This window comes from Dasypus novemcinctus, chromosome 6 (assembly GCF_030445035.2).
Source record: "Dasypus novemcinctus isolate mDasNov1 chromosome 6, mDasNov1.1.hap2, whole genome shotgun sequence".
Lineage (NCBI taxonomy): Eukaryota > Metazoa > Chordata > Mammalia > Cingulata > Dasypodidae > Dasypus > Dasypus novemcinctus.
The window spans coordinates 38,056,249-38,082,602 of NC_080678.1; the positions used below are offsets into that span (position 1 = coordinate 38,056,249).

General features: G+C 41.9%; 1 protein-coding gene across 2 annotated transcripts in view; it reads left to right on the forward strand.

Moving 5' to 3' along the window:
* Positions 1–4,989: 4,989 nt before the first annotated feature.
* The window catches only part of CNNM2 (cyclin and CBS domain divalent metal cation transport mediator 2), a 186,409-nt gene continuing 165,044 nt past the window's right edge, over positions 4,990–26,354 (forward strand). For both annotated transcript variants that reach the window (XM_058298609.2, XM_058298608.2), the window contains exon 1: positions 4,990–6,742. In XM_058298609.2, the coding sequence (XP_058154592.1) occupies positions 5,122–6,742 (1,621 nt within the window). In that variant the 5' untranslated portion in view covers positions 4,990–5,121. The remainder of the gene's footprint in view (positions 6,743–26,354) is intronic.

Here is a 26,354-nt window from a genome sequence, read left to right on the forward strand (position 1 = left end):
CTTACTAGTAAGTTTTTGGGTTAACTTCTGATGTAGTATTATAGCTCCACAATGTCCAGCACAGTGCCTGGAACTTAATGGATACATAATATATATTAGTTGAATAAATGGATGGATAAAAGCAGGGGGAAAATGATATGAGAAAGAAAACCTAGAGTTTTAATTTAAAATTTAAAGAGGGTAAGCGGATGTGGCTCAAGCAGTTGGGCACCCGCCTACCACATGGGAGGTTCCCAGTGCCTCCTAAAGAAGATGAGCAAGATAATGAGCTGATGTGATGGGCTGGCGCAGCAAGCTGATGCAATAAGCTGATGCAATGAAGAGACACAACAAGAAAACACAATGAGAGATACAATAAGTGGGAGGAGAGGTGGCTTCCTCCCACATGGGAGGTCCCAGGTTTGGTTCCTGGTGCCTCCTAAAAAAAAAAAAAAATTTAAACAGATACAATAGATATCTCAGAGGAACTAAGAATGGAATTTTTTTCTATTTAGGTCTGACATATTGTTTACCTATGTTTGGGGTTTTGACTTATTACTGGAATAGAATTTTAGCTCCAGTTTCTAAGGAGAAAAGACTATGGGATTAAAATTAGCTGGTATGGGAAAACACATTTTATGGCTAAACAATCAGAAATTAAAGCTCTGATACCACATTCGTGCAGGTCTGAATTTCATGGGAGGACTCAGAATTGGACATTTGGGACCTATTCTTTCTCTTGCAGTTTCATTCCTACTTACCATCCTCTTCCTATCAGAGTCTTCCTTATCTCCCTCCTCTTCCTTGCCTCCCAAATGTGGTTTTTAAATTTCGATTTTTGATTAGGCAATATTCACATGGCTCAACATTTAAAAACCATGGGAGCAAAAAGTTTCCCAACAATTGTGCCTATATTGAATGTTTTAGTCATGGTGGTGAGGATAATTGAACTCAGAACCTTTCTTATACCTTTGCTCAAGGCTGATTGGAGGATAGGGTGGGACAGTGAGTCAGAAAGGTAAGCATTCTAGAAAATCCCGTAGCTGTAGGGCCTGACAGGAATGCTGGAGTGCTGGAGCAGGGCAAACAGTAGGCTTTTGGCTGCAGAGACTTTCTTCTCTGATTCGAGCCGTGAAGGATCAAGGGTTGGAGAAAGAGGGAGTGGGTGACAAGATAGTATCTAGAGACCTGGGGAAAGTCCAGCTTCCCCTGGAGAAGGGCAGCTGGAGTATTAGATGCTGTTGGGTTCCCCAGGCCATATCCCGGGGACCAGGTGCCCCTTGGGAAGAGGCCAGGGTAGAGTACCAGGTGGCAGAGTGGGAAGGGGGAGGAGGACATTTGGTGTTTTACATGCAATCTTTAAAAGAAAATCAAACTGAAAGACTTTTTTTTTTTTAAGAGGTTTCACTCTTTTTAAAATTTTACTTATTTATTTTCTTTCTCTCCCCTTCCCTGCCTCCCCCAGTTTTCTGTTCTCTGTGTCTATTTGCTGTGTGTTCTTCTGTGTCCGCTTGTATTCTTGTCAGCGGCACCAGGAATCTGTGTCTCTTTTTGTTGCGTCATCTTGCTGCGTCAGCTCTCTGTGTGTGCGGCACCACTCCTGGGGGGACCGTGCTCTTTTGGCTCAGGGCGGCTCTCCTTATGGGGCACACTCCTTGTGCGTGGGGCTCCCTTACGCGGGTGACACCCCTGCATGGCACAGCACTCCTTGCACGCATCAGCGCTGCACGTGGGCCAGCTCACCACACGGGTCAGGAGGCCGTGGGTTTGAACCGTGGACCTCCCATGTGGTAGGTGGATGCCCTATCCGTTGGGCCAAATCCGTTTCCCCAAACTCAAAGACTCTTAGGTCTGGGACCAGTACCTTCCCAAATCCCTGATCCTGCAGACTTGGGATCTTTGAAGAAGACAAAATTCTAACAGTCACCCTGCCGCCCTTAGAAATGTCCACTGAAGGATTCTGGCAAGAGAGGATTAGGTAGGAAAGGTATTTGCTAGAAGGTTCTGGCTTTATCTAAATGTCTTGCGCAAGGTCAGAAAGTCAGACACTAACTAGGATTAGACATCTGCAGCAACCATTTAGCAATCTCAGGCCTTTTGAAGCACTTTTTAGAGGCAAATAGTATCACAAGTCAGGGTTTTGAGGTATTTATTCCTCCAGACTTCAAAAGAGATCCCCCAATCATACATATGGACAGGCCAGGAAGACCCCAGCAGCCTCTTAATACAGAGAGGATGATTCCTTGAACTAAAAAGCCTCAAACCTAAAGGAAGATTGCTCTTGTTAGGAAAATTTTACTTGGCTTAGGCATCTAGATTGCGTGTGTCTTGGGTACACTTGAAAAATATATCTTCTCTCTCTCCAATGAACATCACTTGGTGATTCCCCTGTGTGAAAGTTTGAGCTTAGTTTATTTTATATTGTAAATCAGCTTGGCAGGTTCTTTCTGACAGATTTGCTACGAAGTCTTGAATTGCTGAATGCCACGCTTTCTTGTTTCTAGCTTTCTCTGAAATGCACAGGAAACATCTCTAGGTTTGCCAAGCTCTTCTCTTCTCCCTCCCTCTTCTCCACACTGCTATTCCAAAAGTGTACATTCAGCATTTGAGAGCCTTTAATCATCTTCCCTCTTGGTGCCCTTAAACACACTTGTCCTCACACTTTTTATGAAAGTAAAAGTTTCATTTCCAGTCAAGGACCATGTCTGTTCTTAACCATTGTCAGATATCCCTAAAACCCCCAGCTTTTATGCTCTAAACTTCCAGAATGCCACTCTACAAATGCATGCCAAGTCTTGTCTATCAGGTTTTCGTCATATGAACTTTTTCAAAGATAGCATAATGAGAATTGGGGGTTAGGGGAAGTAGTGTCAGAAAACTGAAGGGCTGGAAACTAGACAGGGTCATTATTTGAAAAGATAAGAATAAAAATTCATTTCTTTAACATTCTATATTGTCCTGGTGATACAGCAGTGAACAAAACAGACAAAATCCTTGCCCTTGGGAAGCCTATTGTGGAAGGAGACAGACAATAAACTGAGTTAATAATTTATGTAGTATATTAGAAAGTGATCTTTGTTTTGAAGAAAAATGAAGCAGAGATGGAGAATAGTGTTTGTTTACAAAGTTTAAAATAAGGTGGCCTTTGAGCAAAGCCTTGAAGGAAATAAGCTAACCGGCTCTGCTGACCTCTAGGGGAAGAGAATTAGTTCCAAGCAAGAAAACAAATAGTGCAAAGGCTTCCAGATGAGCATCCCCAGAATCACTAAGAACAGCTGGGAGAAGAGTGTGGAGGGAGCAGCAGGCCATGAGGTCAGAGGAATAAGGTGGGGAGCAGACCTGTCAGAAGAGAGCCTTGTTCTGTACAAAGGTGCTTTGGGTTTTACTGTGATGAGGGTCTCAAACAAGGGAGGGAGAAGGAGCTAACAAGATCACTCTGGCTGCTGGATTGAGAAGGGAAGGGGGCAGGGGACACCAGTTAGGAGGTCTCTGCAATCATTCCTAGCAGAAATTGTTCAGAAACGTTTGTTTACAAAAAAGGAAGAAAATGTGGTTGTAGAACATAAAGATGGATGCAATTAGTTTTTGGATGTTTAAGTTGTGAGGAAAAAGACCTGTTTAGTGGCTACTCAGCTACTGCATCCCCTTCCCCTTCCACTCCCCTGCAGGTAGGGGGGTGGGGAGTCCTGGGGAGCAGGCCTCCAGACTTTTTTCTTCTAAGCGACCTATGAACATAGCCGTGTTTGGGAAGTCTGAAAACGAGCTTCTGTGGGTCTGCTTGGGATGTCCACCCCTTCCAATTCCCCAACTTGCCTGGGTGCTTATTAAAAATATAGACTACCGTCCCCTATCTCTTTAGTAAATATGGGTTGGGATCCAGGGGATATGTATTTTTATCAGGAATATGAGGGGATTCTTATGACTAGGAAGTTTGGCAAACGGCCCCATTTTAACCGCCCCACTCTTACTGAACTCAGACCCACCTTTGGGGTTTGCTTTGGACCTGGAAAAACGTTGCAGGGCACGCCTCAGACCAGGAGGTGGCGCCACCGGACCACGAAGCCCAGAGGGCATGCTTTCCTTTAGGTTGGGCAGGGTTTCTTAACCTTTTTGGTTCCTTGACCCCTTTGCCAGTCAGGTGAGAACCACGAACCCCTTACTAAGTTCACACTACATACTGTGTACTATTTAATAAATTTAATAAATATATCTCACCCACACCAACACTCCCCACAAGAATTTTTTTTTTTTTTAAATTTCAGTTCAAGCTCAGGGACCTTTGTTAAGAACCCCTGCCCTAGAGGGAAGCCAGAGACCCGAGAAGAGCCAGTGGGCCACAGAGCGGGGTCACTGGGTCATCGCTTATCGCGACAGAGCGGCGCGCATAGGTGGTGGAGTGGAGGGCAGGCGGCGGCGCGGCCGCCTCTTTTCAGTCTGTGTCTGTCACGCCGTTCCCAGTAAAACAGCTTCTTGGGCTCCTGGGGAAGGCGCAGCCCTCTCTGCGCTGGCATCGAGTCCTGGGAAGCCGGCCACGCGGGGCAGCGATATAGGGCAGCCTCCCGCCGCAGGGAATCGGCCCAATCCCGCGGTCCGCAGGTGCTGGAATCCACCCCCAGTCCCGACCGCGAGCGCCAGACCCACGAATCGCTCCTGTTCATTGGCAGCCGCACGGAGGGCCACGCCCCCTCCCGTACAGCTCTCCTCTTTGACTGGCTCTCTGGCCGGCTGGCCACACCCCCTCCCCTCGCACATACACAAGAGTCACGCGCCTTGCAGTTGGAAACTTGGAGTGCTGAGGACAGTGGCACGCCGCTCACCTCCCACTTACCTTGCCATTGGTCTGCGGCGCCGCTCCTGGGCACGCCCCCATTCCAGCCCCCTGGCTGGGAGGGCGGGCGCACGCTCCGGGTTGGCTCGCCCGCCTGCCTCTCGCGGGAGCCGCTGGCTCTCTCCTCCCTACCCACCGCCCCTCGCGCGAGCCTAGGGTCTCCTCAGCAGGCAGAGGCCGAGTCAGAGTCAGTCGGGGAGTCGGACCGCGGAGCAGGCGGCGCGGACGCTCCATTGCAGTCTCGCCCAGGGGCCGCTGCCTGTGCTCGCGCCGCGGGCTGGGAAGGATGAAGCCGCAGCTGGAGCAGCCACCCTATGATTGGCTGTGGCGCTTGTGAACCCGAAGTAAAGATGGCGGGCGGGCAGGCAGTAGCCCCATTGCCCACTTGGAAGATGGCGGCGCGCCGCAGCCTCAGCGCCCGCGGCCGGGGGGTCGTGCAGGCGGCGGCGGGGAGGCTGCTGTCGCTGCTGCTCCTGAGCTGCTGCTGCGGCGCGGGCGGCTGTGCAGCGGCAGGCGAGAACGAGGAGACAGTGATCATCGGGTTGAGGCTGGAGGACACGAACGACGTGTCGTTCATGGAAGGGGGGGCGCTGCGGGTGAGCGAGCGGACTCAGGTCAAGCTGCGGGTGTACGGGCAGAACATCAACAATGAGACGTGGTCCCGCATCGCCTTCACGGAGCAGGAGCGGCAACCCCACAGTCCCGGCGAGCGCGGGCTGGGGGGCCCCGCGCCGCCGGAGCCGGACAGTGGCCCCCAGCGCTGCGGCATCCGCACCTCAGACATCATCATCAAGCCTCACATCACCCTCAACCGCCGCACATCGGGCATCATCGAAATTGAGATCAAACCGCTGCGCAAGATGGAAAAGAGCAAGTCCTACTACCTGTGCACGTCTCTCTCCACGCCCGCGCTGGGCGCCGGCGGCCCGGGGTCCGCGGGGGGTGCCGTCGGGGGCAAGGGCGGCCCCGGGGTGGCGGGGCTCCCGCCGCCCCCGTGGGCCGAGACCACCTGGATTTACCACGACGGCGAGGACACCAAGATGATCGTGGGCGAGGAGAAGAAGTTCCTGCTGCCCTTCTGGCTGCAGGTGATCTTCATCTCGCTGCTGCTGTGCCTGTCGGGCATGTTCAGCGGCCTCAACCTGGGGCTCATGGCCCTGGACCCGATGGAGCTGCGCATCGTGCAGAACTGCGGCACCGAGAAGGAGAAGAATTACGCCAAGCGCATCGAGCCCGTGCGCAGGCAGGGCAACTACCTGCTGTGCTCGCTGCTGCTGGGCAACGTGCTGGTCAACACCACGCTCACCATCCTGCTCGACGACATCGCGGGCTCGGGCCTCGTGGCCGTGGTGGTCTCCACCATCGGCATCGTCATCTTCGGCGAGATCGTGCCCCAGGCCATCTGCTCGCGGCACGGCCTGGCCGTCGGGGCCAACACCATCTTCCTCACCAAGTTTTTCATGATGATGACCTTCCCCGCCTCTTACCCGGTCAGCAAGCTGCTGGACTGCGTCCTGGGCCAGGAGATAGGCACCGTCTACAACCGGGAAAAGCTGCTGGAGATGCTGCGGGTCACCGACCCCTACAACGACCTCGTCAAGGAGGAGCTGAACATCATCCAAGGGGCGCTGGAGCTCCGCACCAAGACCGTGGAGGACGTGATGACTCCGCTCCGGGACTGCTTCATGATCACCGGCGAAGCCATCCTGGACTTCAACACCATGTCGGAGATCATGGAGAGCGGCTACACTCGCATTCCGGTGTTCGAAGGGGAGCGCTCCAATATCGTGGACCTTCTCTTCGTCAAAGACTTGGCCTTCGTGGATCCAGACGACTGTACGCCCCTGAAAACCATCACCAAATTTTATAACCACCCCTTGCACTTTGTTTTCAATGACACCAAGTTGGACGCTATGCTGGAAGAATTTAAGAAAGGTGGGAAATTTTGGTCTCTTTCATTGGCTTGCTCTTTCTCTCTCCACCTTCCTCCCTACTTGAGTCCTCTACCCTCCGACCCTCCCCCCACCCCAGCCCCCCACCGCCCCCAGGCGAGAAGACCGGACTATCTCCTCTTCATTGTAGAGTTGAAAGGATAGCGTGGATATGGGGGCGGGTTGAACTAGTAAGTGCTCCCCGGGTTTCTTCAAAGCACCATACTGCTATCACTTGCTCTTCCCATTTCGAAAAGCAGGCTAAGTAATTTCTGTGCACGAGGCTCCCCTCCCCCACCCCCACCTCCGGGAGCCCCAGGTCTGGGGTCTGGTGCATTGATTGCCAGGGTTCCGAGTGGGTGGCTGAAAGTGGGGGCCGGCTAATGACACGTCGGGCCGTTTGGTTGACAGGTTCTAATGGCAGGCATTTGAAAACATAACTTTTCTAAAGCCAGTACAATCATTGTCCTCCTTAAGCATCTACACAGACGTTGTTTTAAAGATTGGAAGTGCATTTTCTTTTGCTTCTGTTTCTGGTTGTCTGGCCACCGGCGGGAACAATTGAGGTCTGCCTTTGAGGGTGAGGTTGGGTTGGGGTAAGGCGGGTACCACCAAAAAATTCACTCATTTGGATGTGACTTGCCTTAACTGGAATGGAGATATATATGTATATGTGTATATATATATATATATGTAAACTAAGGGTAGCCATTAATATGTAGTTTGAAAAGATTAGAGGTAAGTTAACCTTTTATGAGGTTATATCATTCTTCTCTATTTGTTTCTTCACCATTTGTTTAATTTTTCCTGAAACAACAAATAAAATTTCACCAACCGGATGTTGCTTTGACAGAAAGCCTGAAGCTTTAACAATGGGATGACTCCCTCTATTAACTATGGTTTATTTATTTCTTGAGTCATTACATAAAGTGCTCTTATTAACCTTGATCAGCTGGTATATTAAATTGAAGTATGTCTTCAAACCAACCCTCACTGTTTCGGGGGTGTTTAACAGGGAAGAGTTGGATTTGCTCATCTTTCTTGTATTGCACTGTTTTTGTTTTTTTGTTTACCACGTCATGACCAGGTAAACACTGTTATTACGGAAATTCTGCCTTTTAAGTTCTCCAGTAAATAGCTAGTGCTGTTACTTGAAAACCAAGAGACGGGGAGTTTTTTCATTGCTATGATGCTAGTGCATGCATTGAAATGTGTATATAGCCTTTAATGAAGTGATAGCCCATCAGAACTGTGTTTTCCTTCTTCAGGTAGGTTTTTGTTCACCAGTAGTGGCCTTCTCAATGAAAAAGGAGGCCATGTGTACTTGGTCACAGCTCACTGGATGTGATTACCTGAGCATACTCATTGTGTGTATTTGCCTTAATTCCATACTTCTGGCTGAATGGTATCCTCTCTAGAAAAGGATCACATTGCAGTAATTTTCATATAAAAAAATAGAGCAGAGTGTGCTTCAGAGGTTGGGAATTTGCATTTAAAAGCAGAATGAAATTCTTCTGGATTCTTAAACAGTAAAAAAGAAAATTCCCATTATTTCTGGGTAACAAAGTTCTTTTGGGGGTGTCATTCTTTCACTAAGTTGTTAATTAGAGCATCTAACCAGACTCTGCCTTTTTAAAATCATTTTATAATAGTAACTGTAAAATAGAAGTATATATTTAAATGCTTGACAGTGCCTCTGAAATACTTTATTTTTTCTGTTGTTAAATTTCTTTTTTTGATACAGATAATTCATTGTATGGGCTTTTTTAATTAAGAATTTTCATACTTTTACTATGGATTGATTCTTGTATTCCCCCTTGAAGTCTTTTCATTTCTGTGTATTTTTCTTTAAGAAGTTAATTCTTCACCTTACCACTCATTCTTGTTTCTACTCAAAAGTTACATTATTTAGAAATTTATTTTTGGTTGTCTTTGAGCAATATTTCTATGACTGATTTATTTTCGTGAGGAACTTTTTTTTTTTCCAGAATCACCTGTACTGTCTTTGAAATAGATCCTTTAAATAACTATTCAGTTTTCCCATGGATTTCAGAAAAATAATACTGTACAAGATTTTTATTTTTGACCTTATCCAGAATCATGTATCTGGTTAAGAAGATCGTACAAGTTAAAGGTACAGTCAAGTTAGTGGCATATTCAGAAGAGTGGCCAAGACAGTTGCAAATTGGAAGTTTAAATCATGATCTTAAAAAGATGGAGGGGGTGTTTGTTACTTAAACTGTAGGAGTAATTGATTTTTTCTTCCCTTTCCTGAAAAAAATTTTTTTTTGGTTCATTTGGTCACTTTACCCTACTATTATCTATATTGGTTCTTTTTTTGTGTGTGAGTTAAAATATTTCACCTGATTATTTTTCTTCATTTTCTAATTCAATTATGAAATAATGTGAACAGTGTGTGTGATGGTTTGAAGGCTTTTCTTCCTCTCCTTCCTTCTGTCTCCTAATGTCTCCATTTCCCAAAAAACAAAAACAAATCAAACCCTATAATACTAGCTATAACCACCCCCCCCCCCAAACTGTTTAGTCATCAATCCAGATCTCATTGAAAATTAACCTTAATTAAGAACATCTGTATTGAAGCCTTTCTGGTCTATCGCTGTACCTAATTAGTGCGAGTTTGTCTCTACTAAGGAGGGGGGATAGAAAGGTTCTGTAGCATGGAAAGAAATGAAAAGCTACCTTTATATTGATATATGTGCATATCTTATTTTCTAATGATTAGAACTTTTTGTCTGGCTTCCAGGAAACTCTTAGCTAAACTTGAGGTTGGAACACAGCTAATTTTATAGTTAGCATATTGTTATTACTTACTTTCTGTATGCTAGCTAGGTGTACTGGTGCTGGTGTTTTACATTAATCAGCTTGTTGAGATCTTATAATGACTGAATGAGGTAGTATCTCCATTTTATATAAAGGAAATTGAGGTTTAGCTTAAATGTCTTGTTCAAGGCCACATGGTAAGTTGATGATGAGGGGTTTTAACTCAGGTCTCTGACACTAGAACTTGAACTCTTAACCACTATTTTATACTGGTCTCCTTGATCCTGATTTTACATTTCTGTTTACTGAGTATGAAGTTTGGTCTTTCATCAAATATTGTCTCACAGCCTGTTGGGGAACAGACATAGAAATGTATTCAATACAAATAAATGGCTTTAAACCCCGTGCTTCTGTGATATTGGGCCTAAGAGTTGGTGTTTCCATTTTAGCCATTAAATTGAATTTTTGGCTAGTATCCTAAATCCATATAGTTCTCTTTTAAGTTTTTGCTCATCAAAGCATCAAGATTGATTTTGAAAACTGTTAATAGTGTATTGGTATGCTGCTTTAATGCACTATTCAACCTTTTTTCTTAAAAAGTTATGTTAATGTCTTAGCCTTGGTTTCTTATCTATTTTTCTTACGAGGGTGACCCAAACTCAGTTTTATGTTTTAATCTTGCTTTTATTTATATTTTTTGTAACCACATATAATCATTGGTTTCTAACAAAAGTCCTTTACAACTTTGTCCTTCTGTACTCCATGTAATGTCTTTCTCTTTCTCTTTTTTTTTATTACCTTTGTAGTTACTTATAAATCTAAATAAGAGAATAAGTTCAGTATATCCCACTAGAGGATTATGAGACTCTTAGAAAAATTGTCTAAATAAGCAAAATAGTGTAGAGGAAGGAGAAGTTAAATTAAAGGTTGCTACCTTTGTGTACAAAAATCACACCACACTAAAGGCTCTCATTTACCTGACAGAACCTTCCTAACAAAAGGTTGTGGACCCTTAGCCAACCAATTGTACACTGGGGTTGAATGTGAAGAATTAGTAACCAGTTATTGTTTTTCTTTCTTTCTTTTAGCTTTACAACAATTGCATTCCAGTATGGCAGAGCACACTGGTTTACAGCTGCTAGGGACTTACCCAGGCTCTTTTTTTAGCTTTTATTTAGCTAGAAACAGGTGGAATTGTCAGATAATGCTATTTTTTAAGAAAATAATTAAGGGAAGAATGTAATGTACAGTCTTCATTGAAACACTAAGTTCTCTATTTTTATAATTACCAAGTCTTTCATATTAATGCGCAGTTTAATATTAAACACTTTTTTCTCACCAAATAAAGCATTCCACTTGCCTAGATGTTTTATGGGTGTTCAAAGGTATAAATGGTGTCATGGAGGTGGATATGTTTACTTTCTGTGGTCTTGTGTGCTTATTATTTTTGTGCCAGAATGTACATGAAACTTTTAATTTTGTGTGCTTGGAACATCATTATAAAATATCCAGATAGTATAGAATCAGAACTGGAAGACTGCTCAAGGATCATCTAATCCACTGTTTGCCAAATTTACCAGATGATAAGAATTTGGGGTTTTATTTATTAAGAAGGTCCTAGGCCTCACCCAGAGAACTCCTAAACCACCGTCTCCAGGGAAGGAACCTTGGACTCTATATTGTTAAGAGTCACTCTAAGGTGATTCTTATGGTTAAGTGAGTTTAGATAACACAGGTCTAGTCAGCCTCTTATATAAGGAAAATAAATCCTGGGAAAGAAGAGATAAAGTAATATGATTTTCTTAGGGTTACGCACCTTGCTAGTAGCATCAACTAGACTAGAACCAATGTCCCTGACTTCTAGATTGGAGTTCCTTCCACTCCACCAGGCTGGCCGGCCCTTCCGTCCCTGGTTATTCAAAGTTAAACGCAGCTGCATAATTGAAAATGCAGATATTCAGGTTTGCCATTGGTTTTTGTCTTGTGATTTTGATGGTAATATTTTATAAATCCTGGACTCAAGAGCAGTCTTTGACAGGCATTTTCTTAGATGTTAAGCCTGAGTCTGAGCTTATTTTATTTTATTTTGTTTTATCTTAGGTTAGTTTAATTATGTTTCTTACTCTATAATTAGCCTAGGAGGATAGTTTAGAAAAGGGTATTGATATCTGAATTGCTTGAAGTCTCAAGTAGTTAAATATAAGATATAAATTATTTCTTAATTTATCATTAAATTTAATAATAATGGGTATCCCATAATAATAAGTTTTCCTTTTGGTTTATTTTTCTATGAGAGTAATAATGATAGGATATGGGAATGTGTGTTGAAACTTCTTTGGCTCTCTTTAGTTCTATTTATATAGTCCAGGTGTGTAATCGTCATCAACATATTTGAAAGTTGTGTCTCATTCATGCATCGATCTGCTGTTCATTATAATAAAAACTAAATTCTATGGCCAATCATTTCTGATTTTTGGAGGACATTTGTGTTAATAGGATCACTGAAGCTGAACATAGATCTTTAGGTCAAGAGAGACTATAGTTACATTCTGGCTCTCACTTAGTATGATCTGGACAAAACAGGAAAGGACCTTGTTCTGCTTTTTCACTACGTTTTATGGGGATTATACTCCACCTGCCCCTCCCCCTCAAAGGCCCTCGGAATTGTTTATGTTTTGAAACATTCCAAACTATTGTGAGTACTTAATTTTAATTATTTGCCAATTCAAGCACAGTTAAAAATACCATGAAACAGAAAAACCCAGAAAATAGGCTGAGGCAACATAATATTTTATGGTTCTATTAGCTCTTAGACTACTTAAACTTTAAAAGATAAAATCTCCAATTAGATGTTTAAGGTAGTTACTTACAAAGTAGTGTATTTCTTTCACAAGAGCCCTTTCTACTGCATGCCTGTATTGGTAATAAACTGCAATTTCAGCAAGATTTGCTTGATATATAAAGAATAGTTATTTAAAAATGTGGAAATGAATCAGAGAATTGAATACAATTTTACCATTGTCTTTCCATCCTCTTTTTCTCAGAACACCCAAATAAAAAAACCCCAAAGCCTACCAACACTAAAAAGAAGAAACATTTAAGACTCATTTTCCAATGGCACGTGTGACTCCAGAATGTCTATTAGGGGGAGTTTAGGAGTGGCAAGCTTTGGAAGGGGGAACTAGGAGATTAATATAATAGCAAGCTCCCTTTTGCATCATTTGTTTATTTAGACTGATGGAAATAATGGGGGTGCTAAACCCCTCCCTCTCTTAGGGTTATTGCTGATCACAAATAATATTGTGAAGATGGTGAAATCCTCGTTTCTCCATATTTAACCTCCCTTGCTGTCAGATTAGGGTGGAAGTGTTTTGTTTTTTTAGAAAAGATTTATTTATTTTTTTCTCCCCACTCCCTCGTTGTTGTACTTGCTGGGTCTCTTTGTATTCTTTGTTTCTTTAGGAGGCACTGGGAATAGAACCTGGGACCTCTGATGTGGGAGGGGGTGTGCCTAATAGCTTAAGGCACTTTTGTTCCTTGCTTTTCTTTTTTTAGGATTTATTTATTCCTCTCCCCTTCTCCCCTGTTGTCTGCTTTGTCCATTTGTTGTGTTCTGCGTTCACTTGCATTATTCCTGTGACACTGGGAAACTGGCTCTTTTTTGTTGTGTCATCTTGCTGCATTAGCACTCCATGTGTGTGGTGCTAGTCCTGGGCGGGCTGCGCTTTTTTCATTCGGGGCAGCTCTCCATGTGGGGTACACTCCTTGCATGTGGGGAGTTCCCTACATGGGGACGCCTCTGCATGGCACAGCACTCCTTGCATGCGGCAGCAGCAGCACTACGCATGGGCCAGCTTACCACACGGGTCAGGAAGCCCTGGGGATCGAACCCTGGACCCTTCATATGGTAGATGGACACTCTATCAGTTGAGCCACATATGCTTCCCCTGTTCCCTGCTTTGTTGTGCTTCTCACTACGGCTTTCCTCTTGTGTCTCTTGTATCATCTTGTGTCAGTTTGCCATGTCTGACCGTTGGGCCAGCTTGCCATGTGCTCGTCCTCCTTTAAGGAGGCAATGGGAACTTCTGCTCCCTGCTTTGTTGTGTCTCTCAGTATGTTTTCCTTCTTGTGTCTCTTGTTGCATCATCTTGTTGTGTCAGCTTGCCGTGCCTGCCTGTTGCACCAGCTCTCTGTCTTTTTTAGGAGGCACGGGGAACTCAAACATAGGGGGGAGCCCAATCACTTGAGCCACATCTGCTTCCTGGGAGTCGAGTCTTGTCTTGTCTTGTCTTGTCTTGTCTTGTCTTGTCTTGTCTTGTCTTGTCTTGTCTTTTCTTTTCTTTTCTTTTCTTTTCTTTTCTTTTCTTTTCTTTTCTTTTCTTTTCTTTTCTTTTCTTTTCTTTTCTTTTCTTTTCTTTTCTTTTTTCTTCTTTTCTTTTCTTTCTTTTCTTCTTTTCTTTTCTTTCTTTTCTTTTCAACTTGTCATAAAATTTACATAACCTGTAGTAGTCTATATATTTTAAAGTTTGTAATTCAGTGTCATTCAGTATATTCATAATGTTGTACAACCATCACCACTATTTAGCTCCAGAACTTTTTCATCACACCTAGTGGAAACCCCATATCTATTAAGCAGTCACTCCTCATTACTCTACTCCCTAGCTCCTAGCACCCACTAATCTGCTTTCTGTCTCTATGGATTTACTTGTTCTGGATATTTTATATAAATGGAATCATTTTGTGTCTGACTTCTTTCACTTAGTATATTTTCTTTCTTTTTTTTTTTTTTTTAAGTTCTCTCCCACCCCCCATTGTTTGCTCTCTGTGTCCATTCGCTGTGTGTTCTTCTGTGACCACTTCCATCCTTATCAGTGGTACCAGGAATCTATGTTTCCTTTTGTTGCGTCGTCATGTGTCAGCTCTCCATGTGTGCGGCGCCATTCTTGGGCAGACTGCACTTTCGCGCTGGGCGGCTCTCCTTTCGGGGCACACTCCTTGCGTATGGGGCTCCCCTATGTGGGGGGCACCCCTGCGTGGCAGGGCACTCCTTGCGCCCATCAGCACTGCACATGGGCCAGCTCCACATGGGTCAAGGAGGGCCGGGGTTTAAACCGTGGACCTCCCATGTGGTAGGTGGATGCCCTATCCATTGGGCCAAGTCTGCTTCCCATTTAGTATATTTTCAAGGTTCATCCACATTGTAGTATGTATCAGTACTTCAGTACTTCCTTTTTATAGCTGAATAATATTCCATTATATGGATATAACATATTTTGCTTATACATCATGTGTCAATGGACATTTGGGTCATTTTTACTTTTTGGCTATTGTGAATAATGCTGCTATAAACTTGCATCTACAAGTTTTTGTTTGAACATTTGTTTTCATTTCTTTTGGGTATTTTACTCAGGAATGGAATTGCTGGGTCATACGATAATTTTCTGTTTAACTTATTTAACAACTGCCAAACTGGTTTCTGTAGCGCAGTATCATTTTTTAATCTCACCAACAGTATATAAGGGTTCCAGTTTCTCCATATCCTTGCCAATACTTCTTATGGTCCTCATTTTGGTTATCGCTGTCCTAGTGGGTTTAAAGTGGTATCTCATTGTGGTTTTGTTTAACATTTCCCTGACTGGTGATGTTGAACATCTTTTCATGTGTTTTTTTTGCCATTTGTCTATCTTCTAAGGAGAAATGTCTCTTCAAGTCCTTTGCCCATTTTAAAACTGGATTGTCTTTTTGTTGTAGAGTTTTAAGTGTTCCTTATATATTCTGGATATTAGACCCTTATATGATAAATGATTTACATATCTCCCTTTCTCTGAGTTGTCTTTTCACACTCTTAATAATGTCTTTTTTTTTTTTGAGGTACCGGGTTCAAGGATTGAACCCTGGACTTTGTATGTGAGAAGCTAGAACTCAACCTCTGAGCCACACCAGCTCCCCCAAATTGGTTTTTCCATTTGTTTGCTTGTTTGCTTTGTTTTTCTTTTTAGGAGGAATCTGGGATTGAACCCAGGACCTCGTATGTGAGAAGCAGGCACTCAACCACTTGATCAACATCTGCTTCCCTTGATAATGTTTTTAATGCATAAAAGGGGGGCATGTTTCTTTTTGAATTTACATGTTTTGGGGAGGATACCACCTGCTAATGCAAAGAAGAAGATTTACTCTAGCCAAGTTACTTATCCTCCTTAAGACTCAGGTTTTTTTCAGAATAAAATGGGAAATATTTACTAACTCATAGAGTTCTCAGTAAGAATTAATATGATAATGTAAAAATGTTTCTAGTAATATCTGTACTTAGTGCTCATTTAACCATTGTTTTGTTATAATGATCCTATACGAGGCTCTTAGTCATCGTCAGTCTTTCTCTAGATTAGAGATTGATAGTCAAGAGACACTTTGGGCCATGTGTGCTTAATAGTTAATATGGACATTGAAATCTTAAAAGTGGCTAATTATTATGGGGTTTTCCTTATCTCTTTATTGTGATAGAATTCTAGGCTTTGTTATTTTTCTAGCATTTACCATTATATAGCAAGATGACTGTGTATATATGTATCTACATATTTATATTTAAGGACACAATTTATTACATGTTCTGACCTCCTTAGATTAAGGATATTGAGTTAAAAAAATCTTGGTTCACCTTAACTAGTGATGACTGAAAAAGAACACAATTTAAAGGAAATAGGGTAAGTGGTCATGGATTTTGGAAATCCCATTGTGTCTCTCTTGACTATCCAAAGGTTCAAGGCAAAAAGAAGATCTGATTACTCTGAGAAATCTTTTAACATTGATTACATCAAAAACATAAAAATGTTAATGTCTAATATAACAAGTATGTGTTGCTTATAGCAGTGTAAATTTGTAATTCTTTTAGAAGGAAACCAAGAGTTATAAAAGTGTTCTGATCCTTAGGTTTAGTTATTATTTTTCTAGGAATCTTAACCTAGTGATACAAGAAAAGAACTCTGCTGGCTTCTCATGTTTCAGGTATAAATTGTGAAAAAATGGAAATAACAAATACGTAACATATCAAGGGGATGGAGGGAAAGGAGTTCAGAAAATTAGAGCTATCAACAAATTGCGACCAATTGATAACTTGGATGGATATGTAGCAGTTAGGGAAAACGTACACTGATTATTTACGTGGGTTATAGACATGTAAACATATACATATGTACAGAGAAGGACTGGAAGGGAACATGGACAAACCGAAAATAGTTGATGTATTAGGATGGGGTGGGATCTTGGCCAGTCTTTGGAAAAATCTCTTTGTTAACCTTGTACAATAATACAACTGGAAAAAATTCAAATATGCTGAGAACATTATGGGTCTTGTTCTTTGGAAAACTAACCTTTGCTCATATGAAGGAACTTATATTATACCACTTCTCCTGAGGAACGTTTTACTGCTGAAATAAAGGTCCTATGAAAAAATTATTGAGATATAACTCACGTATCATAAATTCAACCTTTTGAAGTGTACAATTCACTGGTTTTTAGTATATTCACACTCTCTCATTCCAGGACATTTTATCATCCAGAAAAGAAACCTTGTACCCATTAGCAATCACTCCCCATTCCTCTTTCCCCACTTCTGGAAACCACCTATCTGCTTCCTGACTCTACAGGTTTGCCTATTCTGGACAGTTCACATAAATGGAATTAATATATGGCCTTTGTGTCTGGCATATTTTCAACATTCATCCATGTTGTAGAAGGTATCAGAACTAAATTCCCTTTTACACCTATTAATACTGCATTGTATGTGTATACCAGATTTTGTTTAGCTATTCATCAATTGATGGACATTTGGGGAGTTTCTACCTTCCAGATAGTGTGAATAATGCTGCAGTGAACATTTGTGTACATATTTTTGTATGGACATAGGTTTTCAATTCTCTTGATATTTACCTAGGGAGTGGAATGGTGGGGTCATATGGTAAAACTATGTTTAACCTTTCAAGGATTAAAAGTGACTGCACCATTTTACATTACCACCAACAATATTTAAGGGGTCCAGTTTCTCTACGTTCTCCATGTTTTCACCAACACTTGCTATGGTCCATCTTTCTGAGTATAGCCATCTAGAGCAGGGGTTCTTAACCTTTTTTTTCCATGAACCCCTTTGCCAGTCAGGTGAAAACCACTGAAACCTTACTTTGTCCATACTATACTGTGTATTATTTAATAAATATATCATACCCACACCAAAATGCCCCCACAAGAATAATGTTTTTTTGAATTTCAATTCAAGATCACAGACCCCTTAAGAACCCCTGACCTAGAGAATGTGAAGTAGATCTCATTGTGGTTTTGATTTACATTTCCCTAATGACATGATGTTGAACATCCTTTTATATGCTTATTGGCCGTTTTTATGTCTTAGGGGAAATGCCTATTCAGAACCTTTGCCCATTTAAAAAATTGGTTTATTTGTCATTTTAGTATTGAGTTGTAGTAATTATGTATATATTTTGGATTCTAGACCCTTATTAGAATATTACTTGCATACAGTTTCTCCCATTCTCTGGATTGTCTTTCCACTCTCTTGATAGTGTCCTTTGATGCACCAAAGTTTTAAATTTTGATTAAGTCTAACTTATATATTTTTCCTTTGGCTGCTTGTACTTTTGGTGTCATATCTAAGAAACCATTGCCTAATCCTTAGATTTATACCTGCATTTTCTTCTAAGCATTTTATAGCTTCAGGTCTTATGTTTAGATCTATGAACCATTTTTAGTTAACCTGTGTATATGGTGTGAAGTAGGGGTCCAACTTTATTCTTTGCATGTGGATATCCAGTTTTCCCAGGATCATTTGTTGAAAATACTATTCTTTCCTAATTAAATTATCTTGGCACCCTTGTTGAAAATCAGTTGACCATGGATGCATAGGTTTATTTCTGGATGCTCATTTCTCTATGTATCTGCCCTTATGCCAGTATCACGCAGTCTTGATTACTGTAGCTTTATAGTGAGTTTGAAGTAGGGAATTGTGAGTCCTTGAACTTAGTTCCTCTTTTTTTTAAAGATGTATTTATTTATTTTACCCCCTCCTCACACCCATTGTTTTTGGGCTTGCTGTCAGCTTTCTGTGTCCATTCTTCTGTCTGCTTGTCTTCTCTTTAGAGGGCACCAGGAACTGATCCTGGGACCTACTGGAGTGAGAGAGAGGTACCTAATTTCTTGCACCACCTCTGTTCCCTGGTCTGCTGCATCTCTTATTACCTCTCCTCTGTCGCTCTTTTTGTTGCATCATCTTGTTGATGCCAGCACTCCACATGGGCCAGCTCTCCACCTGGGTTAGCTTGCTTCAGGGCCAGCTTGCCTTTACTAGGAGGCCCTAGGAATCAAACCCAGGACCTCCTGTTTGATAGATGGGAGCCCAATTGCTTGAGCCACATCTGCTTCCCCTTAGTCCCTCGTTTTCAAGATTATTTTGACTGTTAAGGGTCCCTAAATTATAGGATTATTGTCAATTTCTAAAAAGAAAAGTGCATTTGGGATTTTTTATAGAGACTGCATTGAATCTGTAGATTGATTTGTGGAGTATTGCCCTCTTAAAGGTATTAGCTCTTCCAGTCCATGAGCAGATATCTTTCTGTTTGTTTAGGTCTTCTCTATTTTTTTTTTTTTTTTAAGATTTATTTATTTATTTAATTTCCCCCCCTCCCCGGTTGTCTGTTCTTGGTGTCTATTTGCTGAGTCTTGTTGTCTTGTTTCTTTGTCCGCTTCTGTTGTCGTCAGCGGCACTGGAAGTGTGGGCGGCGCCATTCCTGGGCAGGCTGCACTTTCTTTTCATGCTGGGCGGCTCTCCTCACGGGCGCACTCCTTGCGCGTGGGGCTCCCCCACGCGGGGGACACCCTTGCGTGGCAAGGCACTCCTTGCGCGCATCAGCACTGCGCATGGCCAGCTCCACACGGGTCAAGGAGGCCCGGGGTTTGAACCGCGGACCTCCCATATGGTAGACGGACGCCCTAACCACTGGGCCAAAGTCCGTTTCCCTAGGTCTTCTCTAATTTCAGTGTTGCTTTGTAGTTTTCAGTATACTTGTACTTTCTTGGTTAAATTTGTTCCTAAGTATTTTAAATACAATTGTAAACTTTCTTAACTTCATTTTCAGATGGTTCATTGCTAGTATATAGAAATATAATTCTTTTTTTTTTAAAAGATTTATTTATTTACCCCACAGTCCTCGCCCCCCAGTTGTCTAGTCTTTGTGTCTGTTCGCTGTGTTCTTCTGTGACCACTTCTATCCTTATTAGTGGCTCTGGGAATCTGTGTTTCTTTTTGTTGCGTCATCTTGTTGTGTCAGCTCTCCGTGTGTGCGGCACCATTCTTGGGCAGGATGAACTTTCTTTCACGCTGGGCGGCTTTCCTTACGGGGTGCACTCCTTGCGTGTGGGGCTCCCCTATGTGGGGGACACCCCTGCGTGGCACAGCACTCCTTGCATGCATCAGCACTGCACATGGGCCAGCTCCACACTGGTCAAGGAGGCCCCGGGTTTGAACCATGGACCTCCCATGTGGTAGGCGGACGCCTTATCCATTGGGCCAAGCCCGCTTCCCTATAATTCATTTTTGATATATTGATCTTCCATTCTGCCAGCTTGCTAAACTCATTTATTAGTAACTGGTTATTTATTTATGTATTTTGATAACATGTAACATAAAATTGCCATTTTAGCCATTTTTAAGTTTACAATTCAGTGGCATTAATGATGTTTAAATGTGCTCCCATCACAACCATCCATTATGAAAATTTTTTCACCACCCAAAACAGAAACTGTATACCCATTAAACAATACCTCCCCATTTTTTTTCTTCCTAGGCCCTGTTAATTTCTAATCTACTTTCAGTCTTTCTGAATTTGCTTATTCTAGATATTTCATGTAAGTGGAATCATGTATTTGTCATTTTGTGTCTGGCTTATTTAACTTAGCTAATGTTTTCAAAGTTCATCCATGTTATAAGCATATTTGAGAGCCTCATTATTTTTGTGGTTGAACAATATTCCATTGTATGTATATACCACATTTTGTTTATCCATTTATCTGTTGATGGACACTTGGGTTGTTTCTATCTTTTGACTATTGTGAATAACTGCTCTGATCATTGGTATACAAGTATCTGTTTGAGACCTTGCTTTCTGTTTTTTTTTTTTGGATACCTAAGAATGGAATTGCTGGGCCATTTGTAATTCTATGTTAAACTTTTTAGGAACCGCAACACTCATTTCCACACTGACTGTGACACCAGAACAATTGCTTCTTAAGTGTATTTATCAGCTGAAGGGGTGCTGCTGATGGAAAGTACCAGAAATCTGTTGGCGTCTATAAAGGGTATTTATTTGGGGTAAAAGCTTATAGTTATAATGCCCTAAAGAGTCCAACTCAAGGTTGTTTTCTCACAAAAATCTGTTGACACCTGTTGAAGCAAGATGGTGGGCAATTTCTTTCTGGTCTCTCCTGCCTTCTTCTTCTTAAGGCTCTGTGGGCCCAACTTCTTCTGATCTCAGCTGTAGGCTGGCATAAGGCTTGTTTCTCTTCCCGGGGCTTCAGCTATTTGAGCCTTCTTCTTTCTCTGTGTATCATCTTCTGTGTGTCTTCTTGTGTGAGTGTCCTTTTATGTAGCCTTCCAAGGGAGCAGGGACTTAAACTGAGTTACAGCCTACTGATGTGGTCTAATCAAAGCCCTAACCTTAACATAATTTAATCAAAGACATCTCAGCTGAATCTAATACAATCTAAGGGGCTCATGCCCAGAGGAACAGACCAGTTTACAAACATAGTCTCTCTTTTTAGAATTCATAAATAATCTCAAACTGCCACATTAGAAGAGAAAAATGTTTTTAAAAACGTGAGGTTGTTTGGTTTATTTTATGTTTGTTTCATTTGTTAATAATGGGCTTTATTTTTTCTTTAAATGAAGTTTAGGCTTTTTTGCTTGCTGTTTTCTTATGTAGTATGTGAATTGGTCGTTGGTGCTGTTATTCTTTAGTGAATTTGATAGGAGAGAGTCAGTTTTCTTTCCTATATTAGATATAGGTAAAAAGGAAACAGGCTGTATGAAATTTATTAGTCAAGGAGACAAAAAAATTAGTTGGCTGGAGTTTGGAAGTCTAAAAGTCTGTTCATATCTAATACTTAGTGTGGCTTTGTGTGGTTCTAGGGATTTGGACTAGATGATGAGTCCAGAAAAGGCTTTGTTTGCCTAATATCTGAAAGGTTTTGTGGTGCCTTTTTTCTCCAGGCCATCTTGGCAAGAGTTTTCTTTTGGGTAGGTTTTGCAGAAACTAGAAAAAACTCTGACTTTTGGTCACTCTCCATTTCATACTGTCATCATCAGTATGATCCTTGAGGTATTTGGGTTCCAGGTAATGGGAAGAGACAAAATGAAACTCTGCTCTTTTTTTGTGTGTGCATTGGTGGTAGTGAAGCTGGTACTCTAGAGGGAAAATGTTTCTCATGCTACCAGTGATAGACTGAAGGCATCATCTGATATTTATGGGAGTGTGAAAAGCCTCTGTTTTTTCTATTTGCCCATCTGTAATCATAAATACAAAGTGCTGGGGAGCGGATGTGGCTCAAGCAGTTGGGCTCCTGTCTCCCACATGGGAGGTCCCAGGTTCAGTTTCTGATGCCTCCCAGAAAGAAGACAAGCAGACAGACGAGGGAGCCTTCTTGGTGGGGAGGGGCAGGAATAAAAATTAAAAACAAACAAACGGCTGGACTTGGAGCTTCTGCAAAATGGCACTTTGAGGCTTCATTTTAGACACAGTGCTGAGAGTCATACAACAGGTGGAAGTATTTGAGCAGGTTTTAAGAAGTAAAATTAAAATGAAGAACAACTAGAACAAAATAATAAGCTCTCTTATCTACTTCAAGACTTGTTTCCTTTAGTTACTAGTGTACCTCCTTGATTTAAGAAGATTTGACAGGAATAATTTGGTCTCTGTAGATTTGATTACTGAGCAAATGTTTTATTGCTCTAGTGATTTAGGTGAAATTCACACTTTTTTCCCCTTGGAAAATATGGATTGTTTTGTCCATAATTTAGACTTGTTTGTGCCATTTTTTTCTCATCTGAATCAGTAGTGTTTGGAGTGAAAGATGAAAATATTTTAAAACCCATAGGAATGTATGTGTGTGTGCATGTACGTATGTACGAAATGGCTTAGTGAAGTTAATTTTGTGTGTAAAATAAAGGGATTTAGGTTTTAGGTTTTTAGGTTGCTTTTGTTTTTAAAACATGTTATTAAGTGACAAATCTAGTTTGTTTAGATTTGTATCTGGCCTGCCTGGAATGAAGCTTTTGATGTTGTGTGATAGCCCTGATTAAATGAAAGGCTGGTGAAGTAGTTGAGTTTCAACTAGATTTATACTTTTAACATAAAGCTGTAATCCCCAGATACCTCTCACTTGGGAGACATTGAGATTCTGGAAATGGTGCCTCCTTTTGTCTATAGAAATCATCACTGTAAATCCAGAGATGATTATTAAAAGAAGACAAAAGAATAAAAGGAGTTACAGAATCATTCAGCCTGAAGCTCAGTTTCCAAACTATCTTAGCTACTTTGCTAAAATAAAAATACCATTTAACTTTAAGGATCAGAGTATTTGTTTGGTTTGATTACATTCCTATAAAATTATACATATTCTCAGACACATAGAAAGATGTGAGTTTTCTTTTTTTTTTTTTAATGTACTTAGAAACATACTTAACTAATTATAGAATAATTTAGCTGTTATTTTTTAAATACATTTTAGTTTTATTTTTTTATTTTACTTTTTAAAAGATACTTAGATTATATAAATGTTACATAAAAATGTAGGGGATTCCCATACACCCCAATCCCTACCCCTCCCACACCTTCTGACATTAACAACATCCTTCATCAGTGTGGTATGTTTGTTACAATTGATGAACACATATTGAAGCATTGCCACTAAGTGTGGATTATAGTTTACATTATAGTTTAAACTCTCTCCCACAAATTTTTGTAAGTTATGATAAGATATATAATGGCTTGTATCCATCACTACAGCATCATTCAGGACAATTCTAATGTCCCAAAGATGTCACCATATTACACCTATTTTTTTTTAAAATTTATTTCTCTCCCCTTTACCCCCACCCCCTGTTGTCTGCTCTTTGTGTCCATGTGCTGTGCGTTCTTCTGTGTCTGCATTTATTTATTTTTATTTCCCCTTCCCCCTTGTGGCTTGCTTGCTGTCTGCTCTTTGTGTCCATTTGCTGCGCGCTCTTCTGTGTCTTTGCTTTTCTCCCTTTTTTTGTTGTCACCTTGCTGAGTCGCCTCTCTGTGGCTCCTGCGGGCTGGGTGGTGCTCTGCGGTGCTTGTGGGCTGGGTGGTTCTCTGCAGCTTGCGGGCGAGCCTGCCTTCACAAGGAGGCCCCAGCAGCGTGTGGGCAAGCCTGCCTTCACAAGGAGGCCCCAGGACGCAAACCCAGGGCCTCCCATATGATAGATGGGAGACCACCTGATTGAGCCACAACCGCTTCCTCTCACCTCTTTTTTTTTTTTTTTTAAAGATATTTAGGTTACATAAATGTTACATAAAAAATATAGGGGATTCCTGTATACCCTGCTCCCCACACCTCCCACATTTTCCCACATTAACAATATCCTTCATTAGTGTGATGAACATATTTTGGAGTATTGCCTGTAAGCATGGATTGACGTTTACATTGTAGTTTACCTTTTCTCTCTCCCAGTTCTGTAGGTTATGGCAAGTTATAGAATGGCTTGTATTTATCGTTGTAGTATCATTCAGGACAATTCTCAAGTCTCGAAAATGTCCCCATATTACACCTTTTTTCCTTCTCCCTGCTCTCAGAACCTCCAGTAGCCATTGTCTCCATATCAATGATATAATTTCTTTCATTGCTAGAATCACACTAAGTCTACAGTAGAATACCAGTAAGTCTACTTTAGTTCGTAGTTCATTCCCCAATCCTGAGGATTCTGGGATGGTGATTGATGTCCACTCCACCTCTAATTGAGAGGGGGCTGTGATCCATTTGGGTTGATGGATGGAACTCTCCTGCTTGCAGATGTAAACTTTCTCAGTTCCTTGGTATGGTGGTTGTCCATCATCACCTCCTTGTTAGTTGTCCTGGGTGAGACCAATTCTGTTGGTATAATATTTGACCAGGCACTGAAGGTCAAATATTACATTACCTCACTGATATGAACTGTGCAGATTGAGCAGACTCACAGAGCTAGAGTCTGGAAGACAGGCTTATGTAGGAAATAGAAAGGGAGAAGGTTGTGAACCGACACCCATATGGACAAAATCTATGGTAAGGTGAAAATGTGTAGGTGTACAGTGGAGGGGCATAACAGTGGTGTAACGATATTGTTGGGTTGGGCAGTGCTGGTTTGTCAGGTGGGTGGGGTGGAGAGAGTGGGTTGGACTTTCCATGGAACTGTTGGAGGGAGGGTTATGGGAGGGAGCAGGTGAACATTGGGGATTGGTGGGTACGTGATTGCAACTACAATGTTGGGAATGCTTTGTTAACAATATGGCAAGTAAGGGTTACTGGTTTGGGGTGTTGGATGTGGGGGGCATTTGGGACAGGGCACACCTGGGGCAGGCTTCTAGGGAGTGTGTGAGTGTTCATCTTACCATAGAGTGTTATATCAGTGGGTGGAGACCCACATAATGAGTGGCAAGGTCGTGGCTCCCATCCTGGAAGACCCATTGTGTTCTCAAATAAAGGAGCAAGAGTCTCTCGAGATCATGGGTGGTGCCTCATGGGGAGGACAGACCAGTGTGTCAAGCCCTCACTGCAGTTGCAAATAACTATGAATCGTGTCCTTCAAGGAGTGAAGCCTGGTGGTTGCCTTGGGTCCCAAGGGGAGAGAGGGAAGAATAGAACAGTTGGAACAGGAGGCATTTTGGGGGCGATGGAAACGTTCCACATGATCTTGCTATGATGGATACAGGCCGTGGTAAATACATCAAAATTTATAAAAGTGTATGGTCCAAAATGTAAAACAGAATCTAAACCATTGACCATGGTTAGTAGCTATGTTTCAATATTTGTACATCAGTTGTAACAAATGTACCCATTCACATATTAGATGTTAATAATAGGCGAAGGGAGGGAAACGGATGTGGCTCAAGCCGTTGGGCTCCTGTTTACCATATAGGAGGTCCAGGGTTCAATGCCCAGGGCCTCCCGGTAAAGGCATTCTGGCCTGTGTGCTGAGCTGGCCCACACGGAGTGCTGGCTGATGTGAGAGGGTGCAGCAAAATGGCGCAACAAGGACACAGAGGAGAGACAATAAGAAGATGTAGCAAAACAGGGAGCTGAGGTGGCGCAAGAGAACGAGCGCCTCTCTCCTACTCCGGAAGGTCCCAGGATTGCTTCCTGAGGCTGCCTAATGAGAATGCAAGCAGACAGAGAAGAGCACACAGTGAATGGACACAGAGCAGACAATGGAGCAAGGGGGTGGGGTGGGAGTGAGAAATAAATAAATCTTAAAAAAAAAATAGGGGAAGGGGGAAAATGGGAAGGATGTTGGGTATAATTTAGCTGTTATGTAGGCACTTTCTATTTTTTTTTCAGTTTTGCCACATATTAATAGTAGTTTTTGCTTTTTGTTTTTTTTAGGAATCAATTTATGCTTTTTAAAAATCATGAATATCACAAATGTATAGTGTTTTTTAAGTGATTACTTTTCAGCTCTCCTCAGCAACATCAGATAAAAGGTACTGAGTACTCCACAGGATACAGAGTGCTGCCAAACATCTTAGGAAATTTATGACATGGAGAAAATGTGGTTCTTGCCC